Genomic DNA, 13,694 nt, shown 5'->3' on the forward strand with positions numbered 1-13,694 from the left:
TAAAATTTACGATTGTCTTGTAAAAGAGGCCCCACAAGAGGTTGTAAATAGTCATTTTCAACTTATCATGTAAGGTAGGGAAAATTTTTTTAAAATTTTTTTTCTTTCACCATGTACATTTTCATATCTTCCTTTTTCCATTGATATATATTTTTTTATTTACCAACCTCAAAGTTTACCCAGCCTGAGGAGCTGCATATCAATATATTTACCAGTCCAGTAAGGGTTAATGAAATAATGCATGTATTGGAGTTATATTTGTTTAGTAAGTATGCAAATCCATTACTTCTTGCTACAAGTGTACTACCATTAGAAATTGGTAAATAAATCACTCTTGCATTGAGAAGTAATTAGCATGTTCTTTTTTTGAAATAAGCTTTAGCGAATTATTGTAGCATGTTGTCCTTGTCTGTCTCATTTCAACTCCATGGTCATTAAAGAATTGTTTTTTTCAGTGCTATCTGTTCCTGCCATTCATTCTAAACTTGCAGTTTTTTTTACATTAAAATGATATCAGCATATGATACATTAATAATAAAATGTTTATTTATGCATTGTTTAATGTGGCCTTGAATTTGGAAGTACTGGTAGACATTCATATGACTACTTAGAGTAATTCAGTTCTTTCACTAAATTGTTGGCACCTATTACTAATTTTCTGGGCCACAGTTTTTGTGGCTTGTTTAGCTTACATAGTTTTGATTACATTAGAGCAGCTTTCCACCAATTATATATAAATTACCATCATTTAGAGCCTAATTATGACTCCATTTGACAAAGAAATTATACTTAGTCCAGTGAAAATCACTTGCGTGCAGTTTTGTAGAACTTACCCAAATTACAGCACAAAATGCTTATCTATGTAATTAGCTACTGATTGTTTTATTGATTCTTTATCCCACTCTGTCAATGAGATGCTTTGCAAAGTCACCCTTCGAATGGCCATTCATCTTATTTTATTCTGTAAGATCACTAATCTTGTTTATACCTGGTTTATTGTTGATAATATGAAAGTTTTTAGTATAAGTTTGAAAGTCATCAGCTACATCTTCCAAGTGCTGTCAAGTATCCATTCAAAATTATTCAGTGAATTGAACGCCTTCATTTACCTCTGATGCTTAGGCTCACCCATTCGGTTTTATCATAGTTTAATTATCAGTTTTATATCCATGTAATTATTATTTTTAATTAAATAACTTACCCAGTAATTTATAGCTAAAAGTTTCTACAAATCAGCAGCTAGAATTTTGAAAATTCCCAGGTTGCGCTATTTCTACCAGCGGGTGATAAGCCACCACCCATTTTTAGGGTTAGAGAGAAACAACTAGCAAACATGGCCTTTATTTGTTTCTGTCGGCTAATGGTTGTAGTTCAACTGTTAGCTTCAGCTGAATTTTTGCGAATTCATTCTATCATTATTGTATTTTTTTTGGTTTGGTGAAGTATTCTGATTTTGTATTGCCTTTCGGTATATTTAAATAGAGTTGGGCTCTATTACTTCTTATTTTGACCTTTTATTAACGATTGTGACTTTACCGATAACAACATTTTCAGACTTAAACTTAGTATGTCGGACTCTAGTAGTTCCAGTAATAGGTAAATGCTCATCTGACTAAGGAATCTTATTAATCACACACTATATACATTGATTGTAGGGGACAAGTTTGTTCAACAGACATTAGATATGATAAATGTAAAGATTGGGACTTGCATAAATGGAAGACCTTGAAATCACATTTACTAATCTGGAAAGGGATAGAGACAGAAATGGGACGGCTAGACTGATTAGCAAAGCATTAGTTAGCCAGGAATCCTGTCAGGATGATATTATTGATGGTGTTGTTAGTGTTGTTGAACCTGTTTTTGCTATTGATCCTCTTCCCAACTTTCAATCTGTCCCTGCTCCTTTGCCCAGCTCCCTTAATTCCGAACCCAACTCCATTGCCAGTCTCTAAAGCAGGATTGATAAGAGGTTCGAATCTATTGCCAAATCTCTCTCAATTAGCTTCCTCTTTTAAGGTATTAATGGGTACCTCCTAGTGTAGGTGATGTGTTTGTGGAGCACCCAGTAAGGCCTAGCGCAAGTGCAGTGTATGAGGAGGTGGCTTCTGGCTCACTGATTCTCTTAGGCCAAGGTCAATGACACACTCCCCAGCACCTGGGAGAAGTCAAACTGGGAGCCTAAGAGAGGTTGGTGGGGTCTGCCCCCTCTGCTGAACCTGTTGCAAACACCCAGGTTTTAGCTAAATGCCACTGGAAAGGCATTTCTTTGGACATTAGACTTTCTTCGAGCTCGGATGAGTTTTCGCCTCGACGTCAGTGGCGTTTTTGGATGCATCACCCCCTTTCTCAAGGCGTCCATGGGATGTGTCCCATTCACCTGTGCTGTGTAAGAGAACTAGGGATCCCCCCTCAAGTCCTCAGCCTTCCTGCATTCTTTGGGATGGTCCAGAGCATTTTTCTTCTGGTTTTTCAGTCATGGAAATTCAGAATGCTCCTTCTAAGCACCCATCGTCTCACAAGCATTCTTCATTCAGAGAAGGTTTTTCATAAATTTTAAAGATTTTTTGGAGTAACCCGAAAACTCCCGTTTGCGCTTATTGCAGGCCGAGCTCCAAGCAGTGTCTCAGCGTCCATTTGCGCCCATTCCCTCTCCAGTTTCAGATCAGTCATCCTCGTCGGAGCTTTCTCAAGTCCTGGAGTGCTCTTCTGTAGCTAGCTTTCTCAAGTCCTGGAGTACTCTTCTGTAGCTAGAAGCTCAGTCAGGGTTGCCTCTTTGGCTGCAGTAGAATACCTGGAAGCATCCTCCTTCTTTCCCTTGTTTGGAATTGGAGAAAGTTATTTCTCATCCAGTGAAAGCTGCTTCTGGTGGTCTCCCAGCCTCTTCGTCAGTTTTTCAGCTAACCTCCCTTCAGATGGCTCCTTCTGTAGGCCTGCAGTACCTTCAGCTTATTCTTCATCTTCTCCAGTGACTCCTTCAGCGCCTGCTTCCATTTTTCTTACGGGAGCTCAAGTACAGGATCCCGCCTAGCTTCCTAATTTAGTGCTATCTGCATCATCGTAGAAAGCCCTCAAAGATATTGATGCCCAGCTTTTGGAGAAGAGGGATCAGGGTAAGGCCATTGATTTCTTCCTGCTTACAAGGCTTAATAAGAGAAGGCATTGGTATTGCGTCACAGGAGAAGCTCCTTCTTTGTGAATTTCTGCCTCCCCCGGGGGGGAGGGGGGGGGAGACTTCCTCGGACTCGTAGATGCTGAGAGGAGATCAGCTTTTCTTGCAGCTAAAGTTATGTTTAGCTATTTGGAGATGGCTCACCTCTTAGGTGTATTTTTAAGTTTTTTGAGGTGTTTAATTTCCTTGACTGGGCAGTAGGAGCACTCAACCGTAAGACTAGGGAGTGTCCCAATATTGATAGGTGAGTAAGGGATGGTTCTCCGGAACTAGCTTCCTTATATGTGAACAGGGGGCTCTTAAGAAGTGGGAACTGTGGTGTTCTTTTACTTCTAAGGGTGTAACACCCTTACAGAAATTGGCTCTTCTATTCTCGTCCCTGGACAAGCAATAGTATTTGTTTCCACAAGATGTAGTTCTGGGGATTTCATCGAATCTCCAGAAGTGTATAGAGGGCCTTCTAACAGTCTTCTAGGCGTCCAAAAGTATTTGAATGTTTTAGTTTTGAAGACAAAATTCAAGATGGAAACAAACCGGTCCGTTCTGTCATCCATTCACCAGGATGACGTCCATAGACATGCAGGACGCATACTTTCACATCCTGATTCACCAGGAATCCATTCTGCACAATGTGTTTTGGCCTGTCAACGGCACTGCAAGTCTTCATAAGAGTTCTCGCCCCTCTAGTGAAATGGCTACATCTGTTGGGAGTGAGGATTTCCCTGTACATAATTTGGGATTGATTGGCTTCTTTGAGCCCACAATCAGAGTGGAAATGTTTGGAGGACCTCCAAATAACTCTTCAGTAGCCCAAGAGTTGGGTTTTGATAATAAATCATCAGAAGTCTTATTGGTTCCCTCTCAACAAATTCTTTTTATTTAGGGATGATGATTAATTCTCGGAGTATTCAGGTTTTCCCGTCTCCGAAGAGAATTCATTAGTGTCTGGAAACTTGTCAAAAAATTTCTCAACGTAAAGCGCTGTTCTGTGAATGCTTGGATGAGCTTACTGAGAACATTGCCCTTGATGAAACAGTGTTTATCAGTGCAGATTGCATCTAAGACTGCCCCAATTTTATTTAAGAGCCAATTGGGACAGAAAAATATTCCCTGATTCAATCATTTTTCCTGTGACTCCAGGAAATAAAAACAGGCTTAGTTGGTGGAAGGTAAAATAGCAGGCTGTCAGAAAGAAAAATCCCTCCTGCCAGTGAACCCAAGCCCAGAATTCTTTTTCAGTCACGTCAAGTCTAGGTTGGGAAACAGTCCTTGGGGACAGTGAAGTGTTGGGAAGATGGTCTCAAGGATAGGAGAAGTGTTACATAAATGTCAAAGAAATGAAGGCGATTCACCTGGGTCTTCAGCATTTCGAGGAGAAAGTAGCAGGCAAAGTTGTAACGATACACTCAGACAACAGGGAACGCCCTATCATACAGAAAGATTCGAGGATTGATTGTCAACCGCTGAAAAACTGGGCAGCGAGTATTTTCATTACCTCACTGTTTCCCCAGTTCATGCATTGTAAGATTTTACTTTCGTTATGTAAATAGGAGAAACCATTCTGCATTTATCTTTGTTAGTAAACTTGTAAATAAACCTTTGTTCTGTTTGTGTATCTTTCTATATTTGTATCCCCAGTTTCAACTATTGGTGTTGAATTCTTTTTGTTTATTATAATATCGAACCTATTAGCGGACCTCTCGGGGTTCGTGACACATGGGTAACAGACACTATGCTTTTCCTCCCCTGTCCATGGTCAGACAAGTGATCATCTGATTCCGGGAACACCAAAATGAGTCTATGATTTTGATAGCTCCCTTCTGGCCGATGAAATAATTGTTCCCAGACCTCAGAGCTACTGGCGGATTTTACCAGACTTCTCCCGCAAAAGACTCTTCTTCTCAAACAACCCCACTTCTGGTGATTTTATCAAGGGTTATCTTCTCTGGCCCTGACTGCATCTTTACTGTCTGGAAGCTCCTGCGCAAGAAGGGATTTTCAAAATCGGCTGTGCAAGCTATCTCCAATTACAGAATCTCTTCTGAAAGATTATATACAGGGGGTCCTCGAGTTACGACGTTGATCCGTTCTTACGATGCATCGTAACACGATTTTCAGCGTAAGTCGGAACATTGAAAAATACCACATGATTTAATGTAAATACCTATCAATAACAACGAGAGAACAATTCCTTACCTTTATTAGTTTGATTGGCTTGCACACTTGGAGAGGAAGCTGCGGTGCTGGAGAGACTGGGGGAGGTTAGTGAGAGAAAAAGAACCTCCAGAAGTTGCTGGAGATGCTGAGGCAGATGATTCTTGAGGTGAGGCAGAACATACTAGTACTGGAGATGCTGAGGCAGGTGATTCTTGAGGTGAGGCAGAACATACTACTGGAGATGTTGGGGCAGGTGAGTCTTTAGGTGAGGCAGAACCTACAGAAGGTGCTGGAGATACTGGGGCATGGTGAGTCTGGGTTAGCAGAACATTCAGAAGGTGCCGGATTAGCAGAGGCAGCTGAGGTAGAGGGTACAGGATCTCCTGCAGGCCTCTCTACCTTCTTAAAATACTGCTCCAGGTTAGTCTGAAACAGAGAGCGACCTCTTTTCATCCAAGATCTCCTTGTAACACTGCATCAAATCCATGACGCCTCTGGAAACCCTAGTGAAACCTGTCCAAGTTGGGATCCTGAGCCTCAAAAAGTTGACAACGCTTGCTGCAACTCTGCAAACCTCTTATCAAGTCTGCCCTTGTGAAAGCCTTAGGCTCTGGGGTGGGTGCTTCTTCTTCTTCCTCTATTATCTGCTTCTCCAGTTGTATCAGGTCCTCAGCAGATAACTCCTCGCCATGAGACTCCAGCAGCTCTGTAACATCATCAACCTCCATCTCCCAAAAATTGATTTCCTTACTCAGGGCAACAACGTTCTTGACAACTAGCTGAACTGTGTCCTCAAACCCATGGAAATCATTCACAAATTGAGGACAAATTTTCTTCCAGACACCATTCATGTTTGTTTGCTTAACCTCCTCCCAGGAATTAGCAATGTTCTTTACAGCATCAAGGATGTTGTAGGATTTCCAAAAGTCCTTCAGAGTCAAGTCCTTCTTGGTTTTCAGTTGCCTGTAAAGCCATAGCAATTGTCCTTCGTAGGTAGTAGGCCTTGAACGAAGCAATCACTCCTTGGTCCATAGGCTGTAAAAGGGCCGTGGTATTAGGTGGAAGATAAACCACCTTGACATTAGGGTTGAAGTCTCCCACTGGGCAGGGTGTGCAGGGGCATTGTCCAGCACTAGCAACACCTTAAAGGGGATACCCTTGGAGGCGCAATACCGCTCCACACTTGGAACAAAATGGTTTACGAACCAGTCCTCAAACACTGCAAGTGTCACCCATGCCTTCTTGTTGGACTTCCAAATTACTGGTAGTTGACCCTTCCAAATGCCCTTGAGTGCCCTTGGATTTTCAGCCTGATACACCAACAATGGGCTTCAGTTTGAAGTCGCCAGCAGCATTACCCCAAGAAGTAAAGTTAGCCTCTCCTTGCTGGCTTTATGACCGGGTGCTGACTTCTCCTCCTTGGCGATGTAAGTGCGGTTAGGCATACGTTTCCAAAACAAACCTGTCTCGTCTACGTTAAACACTTGCTGAGCAGAATAACCCCCCTCCTTAATTATCTCAGACAACGCTTTAGGAAATTCACTCGCTGCTTTCTCATCCCCACTAGCAGCTTCACCTTGCAATTTAAGGTTATGGTAATTGGCCCGAGCCTTAAATCGCATAAACCAACCCCTACTAGCCACAAACTCTTCACTTTCACTTCCTCCCCCTTTTCTTTTTTCAACGCTTCAAACAATCTTTTCGCCTTCTCCTGAATCACCATAAGGCTGACTGGGATACGCCGTTGATTTTGGTCTTCCAACCAAAGCACCAATAACCTTTCCATTTCAATGATTAGACCACTACGCTGCTTAGTTATCACTGTCGCTTTCATAGGAGCAGATCCTTTCACATGTTCAACGATGCGCTCTTTATCTTTGATAATGGGTAGCAACGGTCGAACGGCTAAGGCCAAGCGAGCGGCCAATGTTTGTTGGCGTTTCTCCCTTCTCAGATCGCTTTATAATGTCCACTTTAATTTCCATGGTGATGGCCTTTCTTTTCTTCGATGCACTACCATCAGAAGAGTCCGCCTTGCGCTTGGGAGCCATAACAAAGAGCAAAAAGTTACAAAAACGATACAACACGAGGGAGAGAGAGGCAGTGTAAACAACCAAAATGGCGTATGGGCGAGGAATGAGCGTAGCGAAGCGACGCCATCCTCTCCCCCACAAAGCGTATTCTTCCGCCGTGCGCCTGGAAACTAGTTCGCGTTTGTTTACCGTTTGCTTACGACGCTAAACCGCGTAAGACGGAACGACGCAAAATATATTTTTTTATATTTTTATGGGGGCGCGTTCGTAACCACGAAACATCGTAAGTCGAGACCAGCGTAACCCGAGGACTTACTGTATATATATATATATATATATATATATATATATATATATATATATATATAATATTATATATCAAACATAATATATATATTAATATATATATATATCTTATATATATATATATATATATATAATATATTATATATATATATATATATATATATATATATATATATATATATATATATATATATATATCTATAACAATATATATATTATATATAATATATATATCTTATATAATATATCTTATATATTATATTGTTATATATATATATATACTATATATATATATATATATATATATATATATATGTATATATATATATATAATATATAATATATATATATTATATATATATATATATATATATATATATATATATATATATATATATATATATATATATTATATATATATACATATATATACATATATATATATATAATAATATATTATATATATATACATATATATATACCTATATATACACACATATATATAATATATCTCTCTAAGATAGTAATAGATATATATAGATTATAAATATATTATAAATATATTATATATATATGATATATATTTATAATATATTATATTTTATATAACAGCAGTCTCCGGGTTATGACGGGTTCGCTTACGACATTATGATGGTTAAGGCACTTTTCAATTATATTCATCAGAAATTATTTCCAGGGTTACGACACATGTTCCTGGGTTACGACGCCTACCACGCTCATCTGGCAGAAAAAATATAACACCAAAAATGCAAAATAATCAATATTTGACAGTTTTTTTTGCAAAATGCAATAAGAATGCAGTTTACATAGTTTTGAATGCACCCAAAGCATTAAAAGTAAGGTTTCATGTATGACACTTACCTGGCAGGTATATATATAGCTATATCCTCTGTCGCACTAGCAGAATTTTTAAAATTCACGGCAACCGCTAGATCATTGGTAGTTCAGGTGATCGCCACCCCGTTCCCGTGGCGCTGGCGCTTGGAACCATTCCCATTTTCATCAGTTTTTCTCTGCCAGCCGAACCGTCAACATCGTTGAGGGTTCCCTGCTAGAATTTTGAGCTCGTTTGCTGACTTTTCGCTGTATATGAACGGATTTTTGGTATCGTATTGGAAAGTTAGATTGGCAATCGCTTTTGGATTTTTCTTGAAATGTTTGATTCAGGTATTATCTTTAGAGTGTGTGTGAAAGAAGGTTGTGAGGTGAGCCTACCGAAAGCTTTGGTAGACCCTCACACGGTGTGTAAGAAGTGTAGTGAGGGTGTGTACTTGGGACAATAGGTGTAATGAGTGTGAGAGTTTAAATGAGAAAGAGTGGAAGACTCACTAAATATGTGGAGAGATTGGAGGAAGATCGTGTCAGGAGATCTGTGTCTCGGAGTGAGAGGTCAGGCTCTTCTAGTAAGGCCTTGAGTGAATCAGTTACTATTTCTCCACCTCCTTCCCAAGTAGAAGTTGTTTTAACACCTTCTCCCCAGCTTTCTCCTGTGCCCGCTGCTGTTTCTGAGGATGCGAAGGATTCACATTATGTTGAAGTGTTTGCTGCCCTGGCATCGATGGGCGATCAGATTCAGCGTCTTACAGACAAAGTGGGTGTGTTTAATCTGAGTGACAGTGTTGTGGAGGGGGCGGCTGACCGTCTCTCGTGCTCCTAGACCTAGACCGCTTCCAAGCTCCCAGACCCAAGGGAGAAGGTATGTCGACAGTCGAAGGGAGGCGAGATGGGTCCCCATACGATCAGTCGTCCCTTCAGGCAGTCCTGTTGCGTCCCAGGCTGCAGCAGTGCGCCATAGAAAAGGCGTCACTGGGAAGTGTTTTTCTTCCTCTGATAGCTCTGCATCAGGCAGAAATCGGCGCTATGCGGAGGAATCGCGTCCCCTCAAGAGGTCGCACAGACCAGCCTCATCTCAGGACAAACTCGGCTACGCTCAAGAGGGATGGAGTAGCCCTGATATTTTCTCATCTAGTGCGGAGGAGGACGCAATTCCAGTAAAAAGGAGGAGAACGTTTTGTTCGAGAGAGGACGCAAGACGTTATAAGGCCGGCTGTTCTGAGAGAGACTCTCCTTCTGCGTTTTGGGTACACTCTCCTGTCTCTTCTCCGTCTCGCAGACCTCAGGACCACTCTCCTCGTCGTCCCAGTGCTTCACTCCTTCTCTCTCCTCCTACGCGTAGCGATCCGTCAGGAAACGAACACTAAAGACTCTCTGAGAGAGATGCAAGTGAAGTTAGCCGACCTAGTAAAGTCTTGGGAAACAACTGATCAGCCTTCCTCAAGACGTAAGGATGCGTTTCTCCCCGTCAAGTCCTCCAAGAGGACGCATGAAAAGATTTTGCCTCCTCCTCCTCGTCCTTCATATTCTCGGGTAGGATGCACGGTGCCGGCTAAGATGGACGATCGCTCAGCTATGCAGGATGCAAGAGCAAGCCAGATAGATGTACGGTGGACGCAGCTCAAGCGACGGATGCAGGACGCAGGCGGCAGGACGTTAACCCGTCTTCCTCCCGACACTTCCGAGAAGATTTTCATCAGGATGCGATTCCACATTCTCTTTCTAAACAAGTTTTAGATACGTACGCTGCGGAGAGAATCTTTGACAGGACTTCGGCTTCCAGGATGTCTCGTCAGTGGAAGAAGACGTTGAGGGCTTAGCTTCTGAAGATGAGAGAGATGTCGAAGCGCCATCTTCGGATTATAAAAGGTTGACTGATTACCTCCTGTCACTCTTCGAAGGGGAGTTTCAACCTTCAGCTCCGTTGTCCCCCCTTACGCAGTTCCCGAGGAACAAAACCCCCAAGAAGTCATCGTTTTTGAAGATGACTCTTTCCATTACAGCCAAGAAAGCCCTTCAACGGATTAACTCCTGGTTGAAGGAAAAGAGGGAAGCAGGGAAGACTTCTTTCTCCTTTCCTCCAGCCAAGTTGGCCTCGAAGTCTGGGGTCTGGTATGCGACGGGGGAAAGTCTCGGCCGGGAATACCTGCCTCCTCCCAGGGGGACTTTTCCAATATTGTAGACAGCTCCCGCAGGCATGCTTTGCACGCGGCCAAGATTTGGTGGACGTCTTCAGAGTTGGATCATCTATTGAAGGGCATTTTCCGGACTTTTGAAGTTTTCAACTTCCTTGACTGGTCCTTGGGGCTCTGGCTCGCCACCTTAGAAGACAAGGAATCATCTGCCTTACAACTTCCAAGCAGTATTATGTCCTGCATGGACAAAGCCCTGAGAGATGGGGCGAACGAGTTGGCGTCCCTCTTTACGGCAGGAGTATTGAAGAAGAGGTCCTTCCTGTGCTCTTTTGCAGCTAAGGGGGTTTCTAATGCTCAGAAGTAGGAGTTGGTTTTCGCCCCACTCTCTGATTAGCTGTTTCCTTCAGAGATAATCAAGGATATCTTTCTATCTCTGACTCAGAAGGCAACCCAGGACCTTCTGACTTCTTCAGTAAGAAAGTATGTGCCTCCCAAAGTGGTTAAGAAGACACCTAAGGAGTCAAGGCAGGCTCAACAGCCCTTTCGAGATAGGACGTTTCTCGCCCCTCCTTTAGAGGTAAAAGGGCTCCTTCCAAGAGAGGGTGGAAGCCCACAAGCAAACAATGAAGTACAAGTCCTCCAGACAACAGTTGGGGCCAGACTCCAGGAGTTTTGGGAAGTTTGGCACAACAAGGGAGCGGATCCTTGGGCCGTCACGATAGCCAGGGAAGGTTACAAGATCCCCTTCCTGAAGAAACCACCTCTTTTTGTACATGAACTTTCCTGTCAGACATATACTTAGCTTACGTCTCTAACGTCACGACAGAATTCAAAACTCGCGGCAAACGCGACAGGTAGGTCAGGTGATCTACTTACCCGCGCTGGTGGCGGGTGTAAGAACCAATGCCCCTTTCTTGTCAGATTTTTTCTGTCGTCGGTGTCGACTACACCTGTTGTCGGTACCTCTTGACAGTTGGATTTTTTTCTTGTTTTTGCCCTGGATTGTTTCTACGGACTTTTGGTGAAGTACCTGATCTTTTGGCCTGGCATTCGCAATTTGTGGACCGTTATTTGACTATTCTTTGAATTTTTCTTTGGATACATGATGTCTGATGTTGATACTAAGAAAACTGCTATGTTCAGAGTTTGTTGTATGAGTGAGTGTAAGGTGAGGCTACCGAAAGCTGCGGTAGACCCTCACACAGTATGTATGAAGTGTAGAGGGAATGAATGCACCTTTAATAACCCTTGTATTGAATGTGAAAAGCTGAATGAGGATGAATGGAAGTCTTTGTCTTCCTACTTGAGGAAGCTTGAAAAGGATAAAGTTAGGAAAGCTTCTTCTAGGAGCAGTAGTAGATCTCGTATTAGCGAGTTGGATGTAGATATTCCCATTGTAGACGTAGCTCCTTTGCCAGGTTCAGCTCCTGCTCCCTGCATCGAAGCCGAAGATGCGCCTTATGAAGTGGCCTCCATGAAAGCCACCATTCGCAGCATGGAGATGAAAATTAAACATTTAGAAGGTAAGAGTGATTCTAATAGTGATTTGTGCAGTGATCCCAGTGCAGTGGAGGGTGCGTCTGATCGGCTCCCTAATGCTTCCAGGCCTAGACCTCTTCCAGACTCCCAGTCCTAGTGGAGGAGGAAAGTCGAAAGCCGCAGGAAGGTTAGGGAGAACCCCCACCGGTCAGGCGTCCCCTCGGTAGCGCCTGTTGCTCGTTCCCAGGCTACCTTGGATTGCGCCAAGAGAGAAGTCTTGCGCCAGTGCTTCTCGTCTTCGCCTTCGCCCTCTCCTAAACGAGGATGGAGCTCTTCGGAAGCCTCGCGCCCTTCGAAGAGAGCCTGGCACGCTCCCTGCGCCCTTCCCTCCAGCCCTGAAGTTTTTTCGGAAAAGCCTGAGGTGGAAGCGAAGAAACTGAAGAGATCCCTTGAGTATCGTTCTCCGAGCAGAGATCGAGCTTCGTCACCTGTTCAAGATTTTGTGAATTCTCCAGCAAGGGTTTTGGCTAGTCTTCAGGCGCAGATTTCGGCTTTGGCTGGCTCTCTTTGTGTGTGTTCTCGTCGTAAGAAGGACGTCTCGCTTCCTGTAAAGAAGTCCAGGCTCCCCTCTCCCGACTCTCGCTATTCGACGGAAGCGGCCCGCTCTCCTGGGCGTTCGGAGTCTCGCAGGAGACTTTCTACATCAGACAAGATCCCGTCTGCGTCCAAGCGCCAGTCGCGATCTTCGCCCTACAGACGCTCTTCTCGAGACAGGATCGCTCCCCTTGACAGGCACCAAGAGCCTAGTAGGCGCTACTCACCTCGTAGCCGCTCCTCGTCTCGCCTCCACTCTCCTGTTGACAAGCGCCCTAAATCGGACAGGCGCTCTTCACCTGAGTATCGCTCTCCTCGAGTCAGGCGCCGGGATCCTGGCAGACGCTTCTCCCCTAGTAGGCGCTCGTCGCCAGAGAGCCTCTCCCCTCGGGTCAGGCGCCTAGAGCCTGGTAGCCGCTTCTCTCATGGCAGGCGCCAAGAGCCTGATAGAAGTTTTTCTTCAAACAGGCGCTCTGCTCCTGAGAGCCGCCTTCCCCCCGTTAGGCTCCAAGAAACTGGAAAACGCCCTCTTCAGGACAAGAAAGATTTTTCGAGTAGGCACGTTCCAAAAGTTTTGTCTCCAAGAGGCAGACGGCAAACTTCTTCAAGAGACTTTTCCAAGGATAGCCGCGCCTCTAAGGATCATGATGGTTCTTCAGCCGAGGAAGAACAGGATCCCTCGGAAGAAGAAGGACCCAAAGTCTCCTCTGTTTCCTCGTATAAGAGGTTAACAGATTTGCTCCTTCAAGAGTTCGGAGATATCCTTTCTCCTGTGGCTCCTCCTTCGCCTCTCTCTTTATTCTCCACATCGAAGATTTCGAAGGTTTCATCTTGTGTAAGGATGAAGCCTACAATTTCCATGAAAAAGGCGCTTAGAAGTTTTGGGGATTGGCTCCTTGCTAAGGAAGAGAAAGGGAAGACTGTGTTTTCTTTCCCTCCATCTAAGCTGACTGGCAGATTAGG

The 13,694-nt window shown here is 43.5% G+C and overlaps 2 protein-coding genes across 5 annotated transcripts in view; one reads left to right on the forward strand and one right to left on the reverse strand.

Moving 5' to 3' along the window:
- LOC135220800 (uncharacterized) overlaps positions 1 to 13,694 on the reverse strand; it is a 324,318-nt gene that overhangs the window by 63,745 nt on the left and 246,879 nt on the right. The gene's annotated exons all lie outside the window — the stretch shown is intronic.
- LOC135221576 (uncharacterized) overlaps positions 8,996 to 13,694 on the forward strand; it is a 48,962-nt gene continuing 44,263 nt past the window's right edge. The window contains exon 1 of the mRNA XM_064259267.1: positions 8,996 to 9,280. Coding sequence (XP_064115337.1) covers positions 8,996 to 9,280 — 285 coding nt within the window. The remainder of the gene's footprint in view (positions 9,281 to 13,694) is intronic.

The sequence above is a fragment of the Macrobrachium nipponense genome, chromosome 2 (assembly GCF_015104395.2).
Source record: "Macrobrachium nipponense isolate FS-2020 chromosome 2, ASM1510439v2, whole genome shotgun sequence".
NCBI lineage: Eukaryota > Metazoa > Arthropoda > Malacostraca > Decapoda > Palaemonidae > Macrobrachium > Macrobrachium nipponense.